Source organism: Schistocerca nitens, chromosome 11, assembly GCF_023898315.1.
Source record: "Schistocerca nitens isolate TAMUIC-IGC-003100 chromosome 11, iqSchNite1.1, whole genome shotgun sequence".
Taxonomy (NCBI): domain Eukaryota; kingdom Metazoa; phylum Arthropoda; class Insecta; order Orthoptera; family Acrididae; genus Schistocerca; species Schistocerca nitens.
The window spans coordinates 147,238,546-147,261,618 of record NC_064624.1 but is presented as its reverse complement, the minus strand read 5'-3'; the positions used below and the strand labels follow the sequence as shown (position 1 = coordinate 147,261,618).

Sequence of the window (23,073 nt, the reverse complement as noted above, 5' to 3'; positions counted from 1 at the left end):
TCCCTCTCCTTCCCCTCTTTCCTGATGAGGCAACAGTTTGTTGCGAAAGCCTGAATTGTGTGTGTCTATCGACCTGCCAGCGCTTTCGTTCGGTATATGGTTATAATAGAGGGAAACATTCCACGTAGGAAAAATATATCTAAAAACAAAGATGATGTGACTTACCAAATGAAAGTGCTGGCAGGTCGACAGACACACAAACAAACACACACACAAAATTCAAGCTTTCGCAACAAACTGTTGCCTCATCAGGAAAGAGGTAAGGAGATGGAAAGACGAAAGGATGTGGGTTTTAAGGGAGAGGGTAAGGGGTCATTCCAATCCCGGGAGCGGAAAGACTTACCTTAGGGGGAAAAAAGGACGGGTATACACACGCGCGCACACACACACATATCCATCAGCAAAAATATACAGACACAAGCAGACATATTTAAAGACAAAGAAAGGCGAAAAAGTGTTGGTTAAGTTGATCCTGTGGTGAACTTGGGTTGGTAGACAGCGATGTGCATAAAGGTTGGGTGGTTGTGTTGCCGCTAAAACACGTTAAAGGACGGAGAAATTCGGGAAAATTTCGAAAAAACGTGTAAATGTATTAAAAGGAGTGGTGTTGTGGTGAAATATTACGAAAATGGGGCTAACAATTGTAAATAATGACGTTAAAACCTGTGGGGAGCGGCTAAAAATGATCAGTGATGTGCGAAAAACGGAAGTGGAAATATAGTGAAAGTTATTAGAACTAGCCGAAATGGTTGTTTTATACGTGAAAGCAGCTGTTATTGAACTAGAAACGGTGGATTTTATAGCAGCGGTGGTGTTGAAAGCGGAAATTAAATTTTTTTGGTTATGGTTTGGAAGTGGGTTACGTATTATTGAGTATATATAGGCGGGATAAAATTGTATAGTAGATTATGGTAAAAATGGGAAGGTGAATACAAAGTGAGACTACTGGTAAAAGCAGAAAGAGAAAATAAAGAGAAAATAAGACGACAGGAAAGGTTTCGAAATGCAACAGCGACAATAACAAACGTAATTGTTGGGTTCAAATTAATGATATGGTTATAATAGAGGGAAACATTCCACGTAGGAAAAATATATCTAAAAACAAAGATGATGTGACTTACCAAATTAAAGTGCTGGCAGGCTGACAGACACACAAACAAACACAAACATACACACAAAATTCAAGCTTTCGCAACAAACTGTTGCCTCATCAGGAAAGAGGGAAGGAGAGGGAAAGACGGAAGGATGTGGGTTTTAAGGGAGAGGGTAAGGGGTCATTCCAATCCCGGGAGCAGAAAGACTTACCTTAGGGGGAAAAAAGGACGGGTATACACTCGCACACGCACACACGCACACGCATCCATCCACACATATACAGACACAAGCAGACATATTTAAAGACAAAATGTCTGCTTGTGTCTGTATATGTGTGGATGGATATGTGTGTGTGTGCGAGTGTATACCCGTCGTTTTTTCCCCCTAAGGTAAGTCTTTCCGCTCCCGGGATTGGAATGACCCCTTACCCTCTCCCTTAAAACCCACACCCTTTCGTCTTTCCCTCTCCTTCCCTCTTTCCTGATGAGGCAACAGTTTGTTGCGAAAGCTTGAATTTTGTGTGTATGTTTGTGTGTCTGTCGACCTGCCAGCACTTTCATTTGGTAAGTCACATCATCTTTGTTGAAGCAACAGTTTGTTGCGAAAGCTTGAATTTTGTGCGTGTGTTAGCGCTTTCGTTCGGTAAGTCACATCATCTTTGTATATATATATATATATATATATATATATATATATATATATATATATATATATATATATATATAAATAAAGATTGCATGGCGTGAGACATCTTGGTGCTTTGCCACATTACACCTCTGGCCATGAGCTTTTATTGTGCGCAGTATGAATCGAATCTGAATTTCACAATTGGCGGCCTCACCTTGTGAGTTGAGGACTTTTTAGTAGAGATGAAAAGACATCGCCAGATGTAGAAATAACTTTGGATGGCCCCAGTGTGGAGATCCTTCTGTTCATATTGTATATTAATGACCATGCAAACAATATTATTAGTAACCTCAGACTTTTGCAAATGATTTAGTTATCTACAATGAAGTAATATCCGAAAGAAACTGAGTAAATATTCAGTAAGATCTTGACAACATTTCAAAGTGATGCATTGAATTAACTGTTCAAAAATGTAAAACCGTGTATGTCACAAAACGATAAAACAGAACATCATAAGACTATAATATCAATAAGTTACTGTTGGAATTGGACAAATCGAACGAATGACTGGGTGGATGAAATGCAATGATCACACAGGCTCAATTGTGGGTCAAGCTGGTACTGAAAAAACTGAACTGGTACATCTTGGTGATAAGACATGAACTATCCCGAGAAAGGCTATTAATCAAGTTTCAAGAAACAGCTTTAAATAATTACTCTAGAACTATACTGCAACCCCTACGTATCACTCACAAAGGAATCTTGAGGATAATATTAGAATAATTACTGCACATACAAAGGCATTTAAACAACCATTCTTCCCACATTTGGTACGTGAACAAATAGGGAAGACACCCTAGTAGCTGGTACAATGGGACATACCCACTGCCATTCACTTCACGCTGGTTAGCAGAGTATAGATGTAGATGCTTCACTGGGAAAACCTCACTTATCCTCCCCTCCATACAGTTCCGTTCTCCCCCTATGACATTTCCATATTTTTGGAGCCCTTGCTTTGGACGAAGAGATGCACACCTGGGAACAACCATGTTTCCCTAGATAACCACAATTATTTTACCATGAAAACACTGACTGTCTCATCTCACTGTGGTATAAATTTATTAAAATTTACAACAATTACTTTTTAAATAGTAAACAGTTAATACTTATTCGATATTCCTCTTTCATTTGACTCATCCTCTTAGTTGTAACTACAACTAAGTAAGTTTGTAATTGTAACAACAACCACATGACAGACTTTCAGCAGTTAACAGAAGACTGACAACAGAAAACAACCCATATCAAAAGGGAGCTATATCAACTGGTAGCTTACTAATCTCTAGCAGCAATCTACAATGTTTGGTGGTCTGTAGTACAGATTTCCTGCCTTCTAAATTACTACTGTGTCTAGTGCTTTGTACGCGCTCTGCTGTGTCTATGAAGTTTCTAGTCTGTGATCATACATTTCAGAGCAGTTGAATTTTCATTTATCGTGTTTGTGTGTCTGAAATTACATTTTATGAATAAAGAAGACTATTTACCAAACAACAAAAGTGTTAACAAAAACGAGAGAGAGAGAGACGCCTTTACATGTGCACCCCATCCCCCTCACCCACACACAGAAGCATTCACCTATACACGCACAAACGCATGCAAGCATACAAACAGGGACATGCGCACAGCACCAGAGAGGTTTTCATTCTTCCTCGCACATCTGTTGATGAGTCAATCTTTACTATTTGCCTGGAGGTCTCTTTTACGCACAAATAATTTACATTGACAAACCTTTCCTTACATTACTTAAAATCATATTGTGTGTTCTATAACTCATTACTACAGTTTTAACTCCTTCAAAAGTGTGGAACCTTGCAGAACTAGCACTCCTGAAAGAAAGGATATAGCGGAGACATGGCTTAGTCACAGCCTGGGGGATGTTTCCAGAATGAGATTTTCACTCTGCAGCAAGGTTCGCAGGAGAGCTTCTGTAAAGTTTGGAAGGTAGGAGATGAGATACTGGCAGAAGTAAAGCTGTGAGTACCGGGCGTGAGTCGTGCTTCGGTAGCTCAGATGGTAGAGCACTTGCCCACGAAAGGCAAAGGTCCCGAGTTCCAGTCTCGGTCGGGCACACAGTTTTAATCTGCCAGGAAGTTTCATATCAGCACACACTCCGCTGCAGAGTGAAAATCTCATTCTGGATTAGAAATCAGCAACCCAGAACACTTACAAACATTAAAGAGCATGAAGCTATAGTTTTCTCACATGGGTATTCGAAATGTTAGCAATATCTTCAGCAAAGTCCACATATGAAGGAATTTTATAGTTACTATCCTAGAATGGCTTGCGTGCCACTGCACGTTCAGTCAGAAGAGCAATCCAAACACTACAGACAGTTGTTACAAACCAAATATTCTACAAGCTCCACATGTGTGTATGAAGGCAACATAAGGGTGTGCATTTTGTAGTTCAGGGGCACACTTACTGTACCATGTGAAGAATGTGCCAAGTGTGTGTGTGTGTGTGTGTGTGTGTGTGTGTGTGTGTGTGTGTGTGTGTGTGTGTGTGAAGACCTGTTCCGCACAATAACACAGAAAGTAAATCATGCCCTGGTTTCTCAGTGGTTTACCTTCAAAACTTCAGTACAAATATGAAACAGGAACATGTTCTTCGCACAATAATAAAATGGAAACATTTTCTTCTGAAGATGTGGCTATCCCATCTCCTGGACCAAGTGTGATTTCCCCATACTTAAACCTGCGCTCAATCCATTGGTTGGTTTCATCACAGCAGTGCTTTCCTGTGCTCAGTTCTATTCAATATGCACTGAGGCCTATGTAATGTAGAATTGACAACTAGATGTCACCAGAGGCAGAATGGCAAGAATAAAAGGAGGTGGGAGTACTGTGTTGTCAATAGGAAAGCAGTAAATGGGTCTATCAAGTAAGCTCTGCGACTTCGAACAAGCTCCCAACGTTCCCTGTTGGTGATGTGACTGTAAAGTGGAAACTTGAAGGAAGATGATGATGATGATGTCCCATACTTCAAGGAGCATAGGGAACAGTGCGCGAGACCTGCACCGCCGACTAGGCAAGGTGCTAGCAAAAGTGGTTTGCCATTACCTTCCTCCGACCGTAATGGGGATGAATGATGATGATGAAGACGACACAACAACACCCAGTCATCTCGAGGCAGGGTAATTAAAGGAAACTTATTTCATATACGGGTCACTGTTTTTTCGCGACGATGTCACAGCTTGTTTGCTTGATTAGATGGTAGTTATTACTAACAGTAATACATGTTTGATGAAGGACAGCACACTAACACAGAGAATTAATACCTTGACCAACTGAGATCAGTATTACGTCCCTTATAACAGTATGGAATCACAGGGATCATCCGTGCGAACTCATCATTTCTCAGTGAGGTATTAAAACTATGTATTAATGCCTGCATCTGCCATTGCACAAGGGTGCACCACACGCTTACAAATGCTTTGGGAACTCCACATCAATGATGGACTGCACATTTTAAGCCAACTATATACCTTTTTCTCTTCTAAACCACAACTACTATTTGCAAGAATGTATCAGATTCAACTACATATGTTGTTATTGTTAAACTAAATAGAACTTACTAACAGTCTTAGACAAATTTGTTTATTTCCAAATAATTTTTAAGTGAAAGCACAGACTGTAAATTCCCTCATATCTGAATCATTTCTAATTTAAGATACTAACATTAGTTATACAGAATCCACAACAAAAAATATTAGTTTCTGTAGTATAACAAACCTGTCCAACAACAGTGTAGCAGTGTTATTGTAATTCTGGCAGTCAAAAAAGTATTTTTCACGTGTCAAGGAAGAGTTCCTTACTACACTCACTCACTCACTATTGTACAAGAGACTGTAGAGCGCTTCATTCACCAAGTAGTCTTTCAACAGCCCTCAGTGAAACAAATTCTAAGTTTACAGCTTGGCTTATTTTCAACCGCAAATTCTTGTATTCCAGTAACACCTTTCTCCTCTGTTTGCTCAACAACACTATTACATTTTGAGCCATTTGCCAGGATGAAACTCAGATACTCACGTGTTGTGGGAACATCTGTTGTCCGGGCACGTTAGCAGCCATGCTGACAACAGGTGGCCCGCGATTAGTCATCCGAGTTGCTGGTGCTCTCGCATTGAAGTAGGTCGGCTGCAAACACCAAAAATTAAGTTAAATATCTGACCGCAAGTTTGTTGAAATTACAGCTTTGGGAACATTTGATTTAGCATAAAGTGGCTTCGTAAATAGCGGGAACGAACATGAACAATGTAAGGGACAGAAATCATCAAGTTCACGCTCCCAGCCCAAATACCGTTACTGCAAGGTGAGCTGAAGTGGACATTCTTCAGTTCCTCAATATGTGACAAGACCTCTAAACAGAAAATGATTTAGTTTGGGTTTTGAAAAGAGTCTAAAGCATCTGCACAAAGTTCAATCTGCTAATAAAAATATTACTTACTGTATTATTATTTAGCACTGCAACGTACAAACACAGATTTGCTCAGAAACAAACAGTACACAAAAAATCACACTGATCAGCAAACAGACTGGGCCACTCGGTGTTACGGACCACGGTACAAGTGAAGAAGGGACGAAAGGCACACTTCCACCAAAGAAAATCAAAATGATACTTCACACGACAAAACAGGTCAGCACGAGTGGAACTAGAAATTGCCTAATAATAAGTCCCGACAAAACAGTGAAGCAGCCAGAACACACAGTCCGATATGAACGTAACTTTGATTACAGGTGAAACACACTGTAATAAATAGAAACCCATCACACTGCATTAGTGTAATTCACGTTTAGTGGTGTCACTAGACCCGTTAGAGCATATAGGGGGTGTGGACAGTAATGAACGATCACTGTGAAAGTTACAGATGCCATCTGAGAACAAAAGCGGACTTCCTGAATAATCCCACACCATTAATCAGAAACTAACCACAGCAACAGGACTAGGAAACAAGTGTCAGCTGTACAGGCTGCCAGTAACATCACAACAAATGGCAGTATTAGGAATGGAGCCGTGACTGGGAAGCACGAACTGTCAACCAATACCACTGCACTGTATGTGGTGACAGATAGCGGTTCTAAACAGCCCCAAATGACCACTGTCGGCAAGTACGGCAGAAACCTGGGGAGAGGTTACACTCTTCCAACATTCTGGAGGGTCACAGTGGTGTTAATCACGGCATCCGGTGGGGAGAGCAGTCGCATATAACTTCACGCCGAGGCCGGTACCGAACCGAGAATCCGACGGCACAGCGGCACGTCACACACATTCCGTGCCCCCTGTCAAGCTACAGTAGTGTGGCAGCACGTTTCGACAGAGAGAACAGTAGCCCACACGTGCCACGTGTGTCTCCGACCGTCTGCACGATGTTGAGGAACTTGCACGGCCAGTGACACCCTCGAGCTCATCCCTGATAAGAAGTGCAAAACCAGCTCGGATGTCAACTCCGTACCACTGCCAGTAGCCAGGTTATCGAGAACCAGTTACGACAGCTGTGGACCAGCTCACCTCGGAAATGATATTCCTTCATGACTGTTCCCAACTGAATCGATGCACACATCCAGGCCAAAGGGGATGCTATGTCATACTGATAAGTTGCCTCACACAGCTAAATTGTGTGTAAATTTTACTCCGATTACATCACCAAAATAACATACCATAACTCCCTTTCAAATTCTAAAGGTGGCAGGGGTAAAATACAGGGAGCGAAAGGCTATTTACAATTTGTACAGAAACCAGATGGCAGTTATAAGAGTCGAGGGACATGAAAGGGAAGCAGTGGTTGGGAAAGGAGTGAGACAGGGTTGTAGCCTCTCCCCGATGTTATTCAATCTGTATATTGAGCAAGCAGTAAAGGAAACAAAAGAAAAATTCGGAGTAGGTATTAAAATCCATGGAGAAGAAATAAAAACTTTGAGGTTCGCCGATGACATTGTAATTCTGTCAGAGACAGCAAAGGACTTGGAAGAGCAGTTGAACGGAATGGATGGTGTCTTGAAGGGAGGATATAAGATGAACATCAACAAAAGCAAAACGAGGATAATGGAATGTAGTCGAATTAAGTCGGGTGATGCTGACATTTTAGGAAATGAGACACTTAAAGTAGTAAAGGAGTTTTGCTATTTAGGGAGCAAAATAACTGATGATGGTCGAAGTAGAGAGGATATAAAATGTAGACTGGCAATGACAAGGAAAGCGTTTGTGAAGAAGAGAAATTTGTTAACATCGAGTATAGATTTAAGTGTCAGGAAGTCATTTCTAAAAGTATTTGTATGGAGTGTAGCCATGTATGGAAGTGAAACATGGACGGTAAATGGTTTGGACAAGAAGAGAATAGAAGCTTTCGAAATGTGGTGCTACAGAAGAATGCTGAAGATTAGATGGGTAGATCACATAACTAATGAGGAGGTACTGAATAGGATTGGGGAGAAGAGGAGTTTGTGGCACAACTTGACCAGAAGAAGGGATCGGTTGGTAGGACATTTTCTGAGGCATCAAGGGATCACCAATTTAGTATTGGAGGGCAGCGTGGAGGGTAAAAATCGTAGGGGGAGACCAAGAGATGAATACACTAAGCAGATTCCGAAGGATGTAGGTTGCAGTAGGTACTGGGAGATGAAGAAGCTTGCACAGGATAGAGTAGCATGGAGAGCTGCATCAAACCAGTCTCAGGACTGAAGACCACAACAACAACAACAACAACAACAACCACAACCCTCAAACAGTGAATTTTCATTTCGTTTCCCTCTCCTTCTGGGCGCTTCACATTTTTTATCAGGTATTGTAGTATTTACTGTACGGAAAGAATTCCAGAGACATGAATTTCAAAGACCTTTCTAACTAAACAGTATCATACAGTATATACAATGATCCCAATTTGCCTAACAAGTTATAACCAGCAGCTATTGTGTGACGTCTATACTCAGCTGTCAACTGCTCTCATTTCTTCGTTTCCCTTCATTTAATCACTTCAATAATGAGCAAAAGCCAAAACACTGTTTTACATTTTTCGAAAGTTTCTCGAGATATTCTTCACTAAAGAAACAGTACATAATGTTTGTAACTTTAATACTGCTATTGAAGAAATTATTTTATGCGGATAGCACCAACTTGTGAAATGTTGTCAAAAATAAAATTGGACAAGGTGGCTGACTGCCGTATTTTGAATTAATCCATACCAACACCAGTAAAATCATTTCTGTTCTGTCCCATAGGACTTCCTGTCATGTGACTTAGAACATAATTTGGTTTGTGAAAACCTATTGGCAAATACCACCACCTACAACAAGCTCCGTAATTAGATTACTGACTACAGAAGCACAGTAGGTAGACTAGTGCACTGTCCATCGATTTGATGAAATATCGTAAAAAAAAAATGTACAAACAATTTAATATGTGATTAAGGAGAGTAATTATTTCAGTTTATAAAATGGAGGACATTGGTTTCAATCTTAAAGATTGCCGTGAAAAAGCCAAAAGCATTTTAAACAAAAATTTCTAACATACAGCACGTATCTTAATGTCGCTGATTTACCAAGAAAGCAAACTGCACTTGACCAAAAACCCAGCCCAAAAAAATTAATTACAAAAGTGCTTTTTAAACTTTGACTTATGTTTCAAAGCTGGTTACCCAATAAAGTGAAAACTTGGAAAAATTTTGTAGTCTAGTCTGCATAGGTAGATCCCTCACAGTTGCAGCAGGCTGGGAAATGCAGCTTCACGTATCGACCTGTATCAATAAGGTAACACAATTTTGTAAACCTATATCTCAACATCCAAGTGCTGTCACAGCTCTGTGGACAGCTACTGTTATTCCCTCCAGAAATTAGCACTTCACAGTTGACAGCCGACAGCTGGCAACAGAGATGCGAGGGACAATCTTAAGCCTTCTCGACTATAGTTGTAGAAAAATATACTCAAATGCCTACAGCTTACACCATAGTTACAGGAATAAAATGACGAGGTTGTATTCAAACATGACGGAACTGCACTATTTTAATCCAGACATCCAATATGACAAACATCAGAATTATGAAGGCGAGTTGGAAAATAAGTTTCCCGTCGACTGTGGGAGAGTTGTGTGATAAGGGTGAAAGAAGACACGGCAAGTGAAAGCGCACGTCCAAGACACTGATACACCACTGGGTAGAGGCCAACCACGATCAAGAACATGCTGCTGTCGCAGTTCCTGCACACAGCGGAGGACACCCGCTCAGTGTTTTCCCAGAGCTACGGAAAGAAGGTGCGTTTTGGAGTCGTGGTCGAAGGCGGAAGTGAGAGCTGTTATCCGCTATGGATGGGCATGTGGAGTATCAGCCACAGAAATTCATAACCGCCTTGTTGAGGTGTATGGGTCACATGTGATGTTGAGACAAATGTTGCGTAGATGGTGCCACCAATTCAGCGATGGACGTCAGCAAGTGCAGGACATACAGAGACCTGGATGAACGTGCACGGCCACTACAGTTGCAACTGTCAGAAAGCTGGATGACACGATTAAAGCGAACTGGCGTATCACCATTGATGGAGTAGCGGCAGAACTTTGAATCAGACATGAGCGAGCTCCCAAGACCATCCACGACACTCTTCGATACAGGAAGGTGTCAGCATGATGGGTGCCCTGCCAACTGACCCCGACATGGACCAATACATGGTGTTCATGACTGGAACAGATTGTGCGTTACCATGAATCTGGCAATGACCTGATTCGCATTGTGACGGGAGATAAAACGTGGGTCCACCATTACACCCCCGAATCAAAGACCACATCCGTGGAGTGCAAACACCTATCACCGGTCCAAAAGACGTTCAAAAGCACTTCGCCTGCAGGCAAAGTGATACTCACCATTGTCTGGAACGTCAAAGGTGTTTTGCTACTGGACTTTCTGGAGGATGCAACCATCATCAATGCTGTGCGGTACTGCGCCACTGTCAAAATTGGTGATTTGGAAAAAGCTGCCTGGCCTTCTCAGATCTGGCATTCTGCGGTTGGATGACAATGCAAGACCACACGCGGCGACGGCAACGCAAAACCATACTGCAACTCTTGGGTGGGAGCACCTACACCATCCGCCTTACAGTCCGGATCTCGCACCAAGCGGCTTCCATCTGTTTCCTGCTTTGAAGAAGACTCTCGGCGGAAGGCGCATTGGCAGCAATGCTGATGTAAACAAGTTGTTCAAAGCTTATTCCGTATGCAATGGCCTGATTTTTTTTCTGGGCGGCTTTTTTAAGCTTATAAAGCGGTATGACAAACGTCTATATGTACTTGGAAATTATGTAGAAAAAGAAAGATATGTCTTATCTTTCATGTCTCATTATCTCTTATTTTTTCCTTTCACACACAACTCTGGCCCACACAACTCTGACCACAGTCTACAGAGGAAATTTATTTCCAACTCCCGAAGTAGGATTTTAGATCACACAATTCCGAGAAGAAATACACCCGTCACCTCAGATGTTACATCTTAGTCTATCTTTTACGATTCTATCGAAGCTGATATGCTCTTGACTAAACCACCAGGCAGTTTGATAGAATTGCTCCAAATAATTCAAAGGACAGTGCTTTCTATTGCTGGTGCTTTGCTGAAACATTAGTATAACAGTTAAAAGTCCTGTATGATCTACAAAGTGTATACTGACCTGTGACTGGTTTTGTCTAGTCGCATTCTGCACTTGAAAGCCTGAAAGTTGGCCAGCTGCAACAGAAAGAAACCAATCAATCAGATAAAATAGCACACAACAAAAGCAACCTAACAAGCTTGACTTCTCACATCAAATCAACTATAGAAGTAGGTGACAACCAACATTTTTCACTTATTCCATTAACAAAACCAGTCAGTGACCACGTGGCTCAAGATATTAAAAATCTAATGGTGGGCAGGATTATTGTAAATGGCTCAGGAGTATAAAGAATTTGTTATACTTTACCACTTTTGGTTTTTTAAAGTGGTCAAACATAAAGTAATTAAGAATGTTGTTGATAACCCAATTAAAAACATACAAGCAATACCACTGTGCAAAGCTTACTGGCTCACTAGCAATAGTCAAGACTTCTAAAAGCATGAACTAAATTCATATCATTACCAGTACTGCCTATCACTCATACTACAGTACACTTCAAATGTCCCACTTAAGCTGTACCTGAACGAACTCTCTGACCGAAATAAAAAAGGTACTGTTATGGAATACAGTAGAGCGATCATTTCTTATCTTCATATTAGGTTCCGTGGGATATTCGAGATACATGGGAAAAGCCAATTGTCAACTCACAAATAACAACAGTGTATTAGCGTATTCTCTAGGTATTTATCTAGAGCGCAATCTTCCGGCTTTCAAAAAAATTTATCCATTATTGAGAAACAACCCAAAAACATGGTTTTTCGGTAATAACACCGAGCCGTGGATTCCAAGTTGGCTGTGTACAGAAAATGGCTGTAATTTTTACAATATATACCAAAGATCCTAATCTCTAACAGCGACGAAAATTTTCTCTGTATCTTTTCCTGCTTCCAAGATACACAGATGTTCAAAGTTGCTCTACTTGAACACGTAAAATACCCATGTCATAGCCAGTGTGAGGGAAAAGGTAGATTATTGACACAGAATGTAGAAATACACCGTTAATTTGTGTAACAGCAGGAATCTGAGACCCCTGTGTTGTACTGAGGCACATACAAAATTTTTATGCATTTTAAAATCCAGTCTGAGGTATGAAATTAGTTTTGCATTATTTCAATTTCGCATATGTAAAATACCAAAATTTTACCGATTCAAAGTTCTTTTCACATAATTGAATGCCCTGATAAACCAGGGAAAAGAAAGGAAACAGCACAAAAATGCACCTATCGAAGCACAAAAAGGTCTAACATGCTTTGGTTTTAGAAGACTGACTAGAAAGTGGGGTACCAGCTGACTCATTTTATCTTCCTCAGCACCTTCAAAAATGTTTACAAAAATTTTGGTATGCGAACATATTCACTTTTTTTTATACAGAGAAAGACAGAGGCAGTGAGAATGACATAAAACAGTAATAAATACTGGAATATAGTAGGCAGTGGTTGTGATACATAAAAATAGTGAAATCAGACGATCACAGTGACAGCAGAACATAGCTGACAGTTAAGAGCTGTGCTAGGCAATGAGAAAGAGAAAGTGGAAATGGGTGAGAGCAAATGATAATGAGAGGCAGAGAGTATGACAATTGCAACAAGGAAGAGAGGGCTATCAACAATGAAAAAAGACAACAGTGGGAACGAACGAATGGCTTAGTAGAGAGCAAGAGGGCGACAGCAACAGAAGAAAACTGTAGGAGGACAGAACAAACGGGACTGTGGCAGCGACAGCTGTAGAGCCACAAATAGATAATGACGAGTTGGGCCGAATGAGTGAGTGTGTGGGAACAGTTAAGGGGGAACAGACAGATACAGCGAATGACAGCAATAGACTAGTGGGGATGCGCTAGTTACAATCACAGAAGCCATGGGATGGGATGAGATGAGAGTTTCAGGCAAAAAGAGCACGAATATGCTCGCGTGCCAAAATCTTGGTTAAAATTTTTAAAGGTGGCAAGGAAGGTAGAATGAGCTAGCTTGTGCCCCACTTTTCAGAGTCTTTTTGAAACAGGAGTATATTAGACTTTTTTGCACGCCAATAGGAGCATTATTCTGCTGTTCCCTCCATACTTAACCAATTACTGCATATTTGTATCTATCATGTGGGCACTAGCTGACAAAATATTTGGGATTCCTACTAATATTACTAAATACTTCATTAATATCCATTACATTCACATTCACAGTGTCAGCCTCGGCACAGAACTGTCACAATTGTTACCGAATGCTTATCTTTTGGTTGTGTGTTACTCGATACCTTTTCTTATTCTGAAATGAGTGAAGAGACCAATCCCGGACCATGACAGGGTTGAAGTACGATCCTCACTACACCGGTAAGGATCGGCCATCCCTACAGTCGTGTGTCAGTCCCACATTCACAGGAACAACACAGATGCAGGTTACCAGCCACGTGATAGGGAGGCGTCGCTCATTCCCCTGCACTGCTCAGCCCCTTTTGGATGGTTTGAGTTCTCAGTAATTCACATGTACGCTCAACTGCCATAATGTAGTGGCCACACATTTTCTGGCCTACGAGATGAACAGGATCACAGTGGCAGCCTATGAACACTAACGCAAACATCTTCAGCTGCCAAATGTTTTGAATAATTATGTGAGAACACGTTTCCAGGATACTATGCTGCAGCTCTAGACTAGCAGGTGATCTCCTCCCCCCCCCCCACACACACACACACACACGCGCGCGTGCTCGAAACCTAAAGGGCTGAACTTGTGAGCACTCCACAGGTAATATACAATAACAGCTGAGAAATTCTTCGCGATTCTCTTTTGTAAGACACTCTTTAGTATTTCATTCTTTTGTGCCAAAACAAAGCTGCATATATAGTGGGAAATAGGCAATCATTAGCTGTGTCTGATTTAAAATATTGTTACAGCAGTAACGTAACTTTGAAATAATGCATATCTTAACATGTCCCTTCTTTAAAATGCATGCAGCGAACAAGAAGAGGCCACCAAGTCCCACAGACAGTCTAAATTTGCTGCCCCCACCTCCCTCCAAGTGAGGGTCTGTGTCTTAAAAGCTCACACACTGATAAATGAATTCTGCCAATAGAAACTGGACACACTCAAAATGTGAGCTTTCAAACAGAATGGAAAGTATCTGCACTTACGCATTTCATAGATTCTGCACCACTCCAAACAAATCATTTATGGACAAAGGCAGAATATGGCATCCTAGTGCCATGACCATATAAGTGTTCTCGTCCAACACTTAACAGAAGTAGCACGTTCTTTGCATCAGCAGCAAATACTGCCGCAACAGAAGCAAATGTAATACAGCACCAAATGAAATGTAAGATGCTTTAAATACTAGGCTACAAAAAGTGCAGGAAATTAGGCAGAAAATAAAAACTGTTCTCAGTACAACAACAAATGGTTCAAATGGCTCTGAGCACTATGCGACTTAACTTCTGAGGTCATCAGTCGCCTAGAACTTAGAACTAATTAAACCTAACTAACCTAAGGACATCACACACATCCGTGCCCGAGGCAGCAATCGAACCTGCAACTGTAGCGGTCACGCGATTCCAGACTGACGCACCTAGAACCGCACGGCCACACCGGCCGGCAGTACAACAACACCGAACCCTATGGCCATGTAAAAATAGGTAATCTGCACACCAGATGTTAATTTCAAAATGTATATTCATCTGTTTCTTGAATCATGTAAATAAGCACTAATGGTAAAACAGATAGTCTGTTTACAAAATAATAAAAAATAAATAAATAAACTAAACTCCGCCCGAACAGGTCTATGAAGACCCGACAACACTTAACTTAGGTGATCTCACGCGAACCATGTGAACACTGCAGCAAGGCTGTTGGCCCTATTTCCCCCAATATCTCTGCCAAACTTTCACACATGCAACATTTCAATATTCACAGCAGCTCTACTGTAAGAGATGCTGATGCAAGAATATGCTGATTTTTACACACATTCTCAGAAATTTCTCGCTCTAGAAACTGTGACGCAAACACACCATCGGCCCTTCCAGAATATTGTGGACTGAACAAAATACTTGATAATATAACTTCAAACAACTAAAATTTCAGGTGAGTGATATGTCAGTTTTGATGCTCAAAGCTACTGTAGTGGGCTTTTGTGCAATGTGGATATTTATGTATTCTAATTACTGCTTATTGGCATCTCTATCCCATTACGGTGGTATTCATTATACAATTTGGTATGCGGATGTTGAGCACGTGCTTCCACTTTTGTACGCTTGAGGCATGCAGAGTAGCTTATTCTAAAACTTACACCTGTATTTCACACATACACTGAAAATCACTGCAGGTTTAATGACTAATGGCTATATGGACAAATTTATTTTAAGCTGTACGTGTTTGTGATAATACACATACATAATGGAACATTTCTTTTGAAATATCATATTTGTAAAACTTGTCTGCTTATTTCAATAACCGAGGAAGGAGTACAGATTGCTGCTCGTGTTTTGAGACTTCTCATTCACAAGTATTTGGCACTTTCTTAATAGCAAAATCCGTAATTCGGCTGTGGCAGTCCCCTGCGAAATAAGCTATACTCTTACAGGATGTGAAAATGCACATGCACAAGGAACTGGTGGTGTGTCTGCGAGGAATTACAGGTTCCACTACACTGCACGAAATGAACGATCTGACAGATCAGATTTTTGCCTCGTGGAGAAGAAAGTGGCCAATCAGATATAACATTGTTTTTATGGTACAAACAGTACTTACAATCAGCAATATTGCACGAAATTAAACTTTGTATTTGGTGGGCACGAATATACAATACTTCGAACATCAGCATATTGAGAACCTCTTAAAAATATATTATCTTATTTATGATATGTTCTAATAAAATGATTCAAAACTAAATCTCTGAGTTAAAGTCTAGCCTGTACCTGATGTTTTTAGCGTTAAAACTCGTGTCATATGAAAGTATACTATTTTAATGCTACAGCGCAATTACGATCTAGTAAAAATGTGCCACTTTGGTACAATTTGTCATAGCTAAGTATCAAATAATGACATTTGTGGGTACTGTGTAATTATATTCGGAGGTCCACTTGCCGTGTTGAAACCATAGCGTAGTTGATAGCGTCATGAACTGAGATAAATGTAGCCTGTCTGCTTTTTTTCCCCCGCTCTCCGCTTTTCCTTTTGTAGAAGATTGTGGATCTTTCATATTAATTTATTAGAAGTATTACCTGCAGTACTTTATGTTACTTATTACAAATGATGTACTTGCCCCAATTCTTGTTGCAAAGGTCAATGACTGGAATATTTCCCCAGTGGCTACAAATCTTTGCTTACTTTCTGACAGACTGGCAGTCTTGCTAAGTTATACACTGGAAGTTCTTGCATTTATCAAACTCTCAACCCCATCTCTTGGTTTTATGGACTATTTCATGTCTGTACCTTACCAGTAAATATCTTTTTAATAATGTTGAGCAGCTCTGAAAAGCTATCTTCTTCCATTCAAATGAAATTATGAAACTAAGCTATTTCTAAATCTATGTGGTGTGTGTTACTTCAAAGTGATGTTAGTCACTGCAACATAGAGAATATGTATAATGTGCACATGCAAATGGACATTAGACACAGTACCTTGACTACTCAATTTAAAAATGAAAACGGAAAAAATTATAGAATTTAGTTACCTAATAACTTCTCTTAGAATGTACCTCAAAACACTGAATGGCATTATGTTATCTAATAACGCCATTATGAAATCTAATAACTTCTACTATTATTTACCACAAATCATTGTAATGCACTGATTAGTGTTCCTGGATCACCAATTCACTGTTCAAGCCATCGACAAGTTAAGTACCTCCTTCGAAATTTTCTCTACTGTTCTTTGACAAGTTTTAACACAGTTAATGCTGCTTTTTTACATGCATCCATTTTGTGAAGAAACTGTGAGATTTACGCGACACATGCAGGAGAGAACTGTCGCCACAGAGTGCTAAGGTCGCAAATCACGAACATGTTTGGTGAGATCCAACAGATTGTTTGTTTCAAAGCATGCAGCAGCAACGAATGATGCAACTTCTGGCATGCTTAGGACCTATACATCAGTAGTTACCTAGCAGAAGTAGCAATCTATCCTTTCCATAACATTCTTTACATTTCAAACAGACTTTCTAGTATTTAGCAGTTACCTACAAATTTAAGTTAAGCAAGAAAACTACACTGGATGTGCCAGTGACGTTACATTCTGAAATAATGTCCGTGTTGTTGGGGTATAAATACACAATGTTTTGGAACGGAACAACAATATAAAACCATCCTTCACCACTCTCATTCTGTGACATTAAATACTTTAACAGAAATTTAACAATGGCAAATCCATGCTAGAATGTAAAAATATCATGAAAAGGATAGCTGCTACTCGCCATATAGCTGAGACGCTGAGTTCCTGATAGGAACAACAAAAAGACTTGTCACAAATAAATGTGATTAAAGTTGATAAAATTTAATTGGACAATCCAGTTGCCATACAATGTGAACAAATTTAAGTTCCATTTACTTGCCACTACATTCAGAAGACAAAATATGTAGTGCTGCTGAAAAAGGCTGAAGTAAAAGGGAGAGACTATATAATCTTCAGCACTAATAATTTCTTCCTCGCTGATGGAACAGAGAGAGGTTCCGTATTAACCTCCGCAAATCTATCTCCCTTCTCCCAAGAGGAGACGATTAATTCCAAAGCTAGTTAGTATACATATCACTTCTGTGATATTTTGCCAAGTTCTACAGATTTTGTCTCCTGAAGATAAACAATGGTTTGACAATTTTGTCACATAAATTAGTGTATTAGTTTTCTCAACTGGCGTTTCCTTCGACAGTTATATTCGGACGCAGGGATGGTCTATGGGTCAGAGCACTACACTCTGGTATCCGAATTACAAGGTTCGCACCCAAATACATGCAGAGATTTTTCCTCGTTCCACTCCCTCCATGACACTCTTGGGTCCAATCAGCTTGCTAACAACTAAGTGACAGGAATCTTGCTATAGGTAAAAGGCGGCTGAGGTGACTGGCCCACCTTCCTCCCTTTCCTACTGCCACAGTACAGAAATAATGTGTTCTAGCCACAGGTAGACGAACAGCCATTTCATTTCACAGGCTTGCACCACAGACTTTCACTTTACATTTTTTTACAGTTATATTTATTTTTATCACTCTTTATAACATATGAGTGTAAAGAAAAGCTATACTGGTCAACTCATGACTGTATTTACTTCTTTGTGATGTTTGATTCGATTTATATAGTACATGATAATGTTAATTACCTACCATATAGATGTAATTATGATATTTTTCCCTTTTTTAAATTTACAGTCAATGATTGTATCTGTATATGTGTGTGTGTGTGTGTGTGTGTGTGTGTGTGTGTGTGTGTGTGTGTGTGTGTGTGTGTGTGTGTGTGTGTGCACGCGCGAGAGTGTATACCTGTCCTTCCTTCCTCCCCCCCCCCCCCCCCCCCCAAGGTAAGTCTTTCCTCTCATGGGATTGGAATGACTCCTTACCCTCTCCCTTAAAACCCACATCCTTTCATCTTTCCCTCTCCGTCCCTCTTTCCTGATAAGGCAACAGTTTGTTGCGAAAGCTTGAATTCTGTGTGTGTTTGTGTCTGTCGACCTGCCAGCACTTTCATTTGGTAAGTCACATCATCTTTGTTTTTAGATATATTTTTCCTACGTGGAATGTTTCCCTATATATATATATATATATATATATATATATATATATATATATATATATATGGCAATGTCAAAATACCCAGACTGGTGCACAGGGCTTGACAAGAGGTTTGAAAACTTGCCCCACTTATTGCCCGAACTGCTGGTTTCTGAGCCAGGCCTAAAATTGTCTACATTATCTTTATCTCCCTTTTTATAAAGTGGCTTTACTACTTAGTACTTTAATGGCTCTGGAAACTGACTATTATTAAAGGAAAAATTGCAAGTATGAGTAAATACAGGTCGAACATGTGCAGCACAATGCTTTAATATTCTACTAGGTACTCCATCATAACCATGAGAGACCTTAATGTTCAGAGATTTAATTACTGGCAATCTCCCGCATTTTGTGAGTTATATGATTCCCTGTGGAAACTAAGTTTTTATTTCATTCACCAACAATGCTCAGAAAATTGTTAAATACCGTACATATATCTGACTGACTAGTAACAGAAATATTTTTACTATGAACTGACTTTATATCATTGACCTTGTGCTGCTGACTAGACTTCCTTCCCAACTGTCCATACGGTTTTAACTGTGTCCTGTTAATTAGCTATTCTATTGGCACACTACATACTCTTTACCTTCCTAATAACATTTTTAAGGGCCTTTCAGTACTGTAGCTGAATTGTGACTAATTCTAACACATTTCCCACTTTGTTCTACACAATATCCTTATCCCATTTGTCAGCCTTTTACTGCTGCATGAGAAACGTTACCGGAACTATAAACATCCTGCCACTCTTGTTCTTTAACAAGGTTTAAAAACATTCTACTGTCATTGAATTAGCTTTTCAACATAGTTTGTAATTATATAACATTTGTTTGTGTACAGTAACCTTTTAGTGTTAAAATTTGTGCAGCATGGTCTTAAAGGTCATTCACCCTTTTAGAACAGAATGCCCCTCTACTAATGAATGAATACAAATAATGACTATGGCTGTGCTACTGTTCCCCTGTATCCTGGTTGGATCATATGAATTTAGTGAGGACAAATAGGGGGAGGATCGCCACTTAAAACATGCCGATGACAGTGCACTATCCGGAGTCTAGTTAAAATTACCATCTCCCGGTGATGAGGCTGCGAGGAAGAGGTCCAAGCAACGGGAGTAGTTTTACGTCCCGTAATTTATTATCGGAAAGCGTAGACCAATGTGTGTGCCATAAAAGAGCAACACGACATAGAACACTCCGTAGATCGGCTAAGGGAACCATGCGAACAGCAGACCAAGGAAGAGAGACTGCAGCCTTGGCCTCTATATCGCCTGCCTCGTTTCCGCTCATTCCAACGTGCCCTGGGATGCAGAGGAATACCACAGAGTGCTTAAAAACGTTATTAGGATGGCAAAGAGTAAGTGGTATGCAAATACAATAGCTAATTCACTGGATAAAATTAAAACCATATGGTCAGTTGCGAAGGCAGTGTCTACTCAGGAACAGAAAGTTGACAATATAAAGTAAGTACGTAGTAAAATTATTTCTGTTACTGATAGATTCACATATATGTACAGTAGTTAATCATTTTCTGAGCATTCCTGGTGAATTAAATAAAAATTTAGTTTCTACAGGGAGTCATATAACTCTCTTGGTAAATGCCTTTGCGAGATTGATGTCAAACTCCTCTGTGGTACAGACAAGGGGGAGATTGAGTCAACAACTACATCACTGAAGAATAAGGACTCTCATAGGTATGACGGAGTGGCCAGCAGAATATTAAAGAACTGTGCTGCATATGTTAGCACTGTACTTAGTCATATTTGTAATTTTTCCTTTAGGAATGGTCAGTTTCCTGAACAATTAAAGTACTCAGTTGTAAAGTCACTTTATAAAAAGGGAGGAAGGGATAATGCAGTCAATTTTAGACCTATTTCTATTTGCTAAAGTCATTGAAAATGCTGTGTATGTAAAGATAATGATCATTTTATATCACGAAATTTGCTATCAAACGTACAGTTCGGCTTTAGAAGTCATTTAACAATTGAAAACGCTATATTCTCTTTTTTTCTGTCACGTACTGGATGGGTGAAGCAAAAGGTTTCTAACACTAGACATATTTTTTTTTATTTAACTAAGGCGTTTGATTGTGTCGATCACAAAATATTGCTAGAGAAGTTGGACCATCACGGAATACGGGGAGTAGCTCAAAACTGGTTCACCTCTTACTTTAGCAACAGACAGTACAAGGTCATTATTCACAATGTTGAGAATGGCTGTGATGTGGGGTCTGAGTGGGGTACGATCAAGTGGGGGCTTCCCCAGGGATCAGTGTAGGGGCCACTCCCGTTCCTTATTTTATATAAATGATACGCCCTCTAGTAGTACGGGTAAGTCTAAAATATTTCTGTTTGCTGACGACACTAGCTTGGTAGATGGCTCTGTTTCAAATAGCGCAGTTCATGGCTTGTAGAAAATAAACTAACACTAAATCACAGTAAGTATCTGTTTCTACAGTTTCTAACACACACTTCAACAAAACCTGAAGTTTTAATTTCACATAATGGGCATATGATTAGTGAAACTGAACAATTCAAATATCTAGGTATTCAGATAGTAAACTGTCGTCAAAAGCCCACAGTCAGGATCTTATTCAAAGACTTAATGCTGGCATTTTCACTATTCGAACGGTATCTGGAGTGAGTGATCGTTCGACACGAAAATTAGTTTAGTTTGCTTGGTTTTACTCACTTATGTTGTATGGTACTATACTTTGGGTTAACTCTTCCCATTCTAAAAGGATATTTTTGTCTCAGAAATGGGCAGTTCAGGCAATAAGTGGGTAAGTTTATGAACCTCTTGTCAACCCCTGTTCTCTCTCTCTCTCACACACACACACACACACACACACACACACACACACAGTTAATACTCTGGGAAATCAAACCTACATTTGGATTGGACTTCATTAACTCTTGTGCAGAAAGATGTGCAGTATACCACTGCTTCATTTTCAGCAAGCTACCACTAGAATTCAAAAATCTTAGCAGTAATCCACGCGCTTTCAAACTGAAACTAAAGCGTTTCCTCATAGGTCACTCCTTTTCTGTGAAGGGGTTCCTAGGAAAATTAAGCTGATTCTTGTTGCACTGCTGACTGTGTTTACTTAAACTTATGGCTTGACTTCTTTGGGGTTCATAAACATTTTATTTTTATGTGTTGTTACTTTTACGTTTTAATTTCATGTATTGACACATTCCATGACCTTAATGTGCTCCTACAGAACTTGAGATGTAAATAAATAAATAAATCCACTCACCACCTCACTGCTACCCTGCCCAGTGTGTTGAACTGCTGGACTCCTGACCTTTGCCAACCTCATTCCACCACCCTCTACAGGCCTCGTACCTGACCTATGTACCACACTAGCATAGCCTGATGTTTACATATCTGCTACATTTAACACACCTTCCATCATGTAAATCAATACTCTGTTGGTTTGGGGGGGGGGGGGAGGAGAGGGGGGTGGTTACAGTACCAAACTGCTTGGTCATCATTCCCTTGTTCCTATTAAAACAATACCGCAAGGGAAAGAATAAAACAAACTAGACTTACAGCACAATACCGGGAGTAAGGAAAAGCCACAAGGATGGCAGAAGGGCGACAAACACTACAATGGACAAAACAGGACAATGAAAGCACAGAGAGATGCAAGAAACGGGTAGAAGGGATTAAAACAAGAGAGCAGATGACCGTGGCTGGCTGATCATGAGAACAAAAAGGATAAGCCAGCCACTCTGCAACACACTGAAACCTCCCGCCTAAATGCACTAGGGAGAGAACAGACGGGCAAGTCAGCCGATGAGGCGATGTCAGCTAAAATTAACAGCTAAAATAACCGAAGATTATGCTGCAGGGAAGCCAAAGTAGCACAGTGCAACAGAATAAGGGCCACTGTCAACTGGGTACAGCACAGACACAGGAGGAGG

At 40.2% G+C, this 23,073-nt stretch overlaps 1 protein-coding gene across 19 annotated transcripts in view; it reads right to left on the bottom strand.

The window, feature by feature from the left end:
- LOC126213414 (eukaryotic translation initiation factor 4 gamma 1-like) overlaps nt 1-23,073 on the bottom strand; it is a 786,084-nt gene that overhangs the window by 300,512 nt on the left and 462,499 nt on the right. For all 19 annotated transcript variants that reach the window (XM_049941158.1, XM_049941157.1, XM_049941144.1 and 16 more), the window contains 2 exons: nt 11,422-11,477; nt 5,808-5,915 (listed from right to left, as the gene is read on the bottom strand). In XM_049941158.1, coding sequence (XP_049797115.1) covers nt 5,808-5,915; nt 11,422-11,477 — 164 coding nt within the window. The remainder of the gene's footprint in view (nt 1-5,807; nt 5,916-11,421; nt 11,478-23,073) is intronic.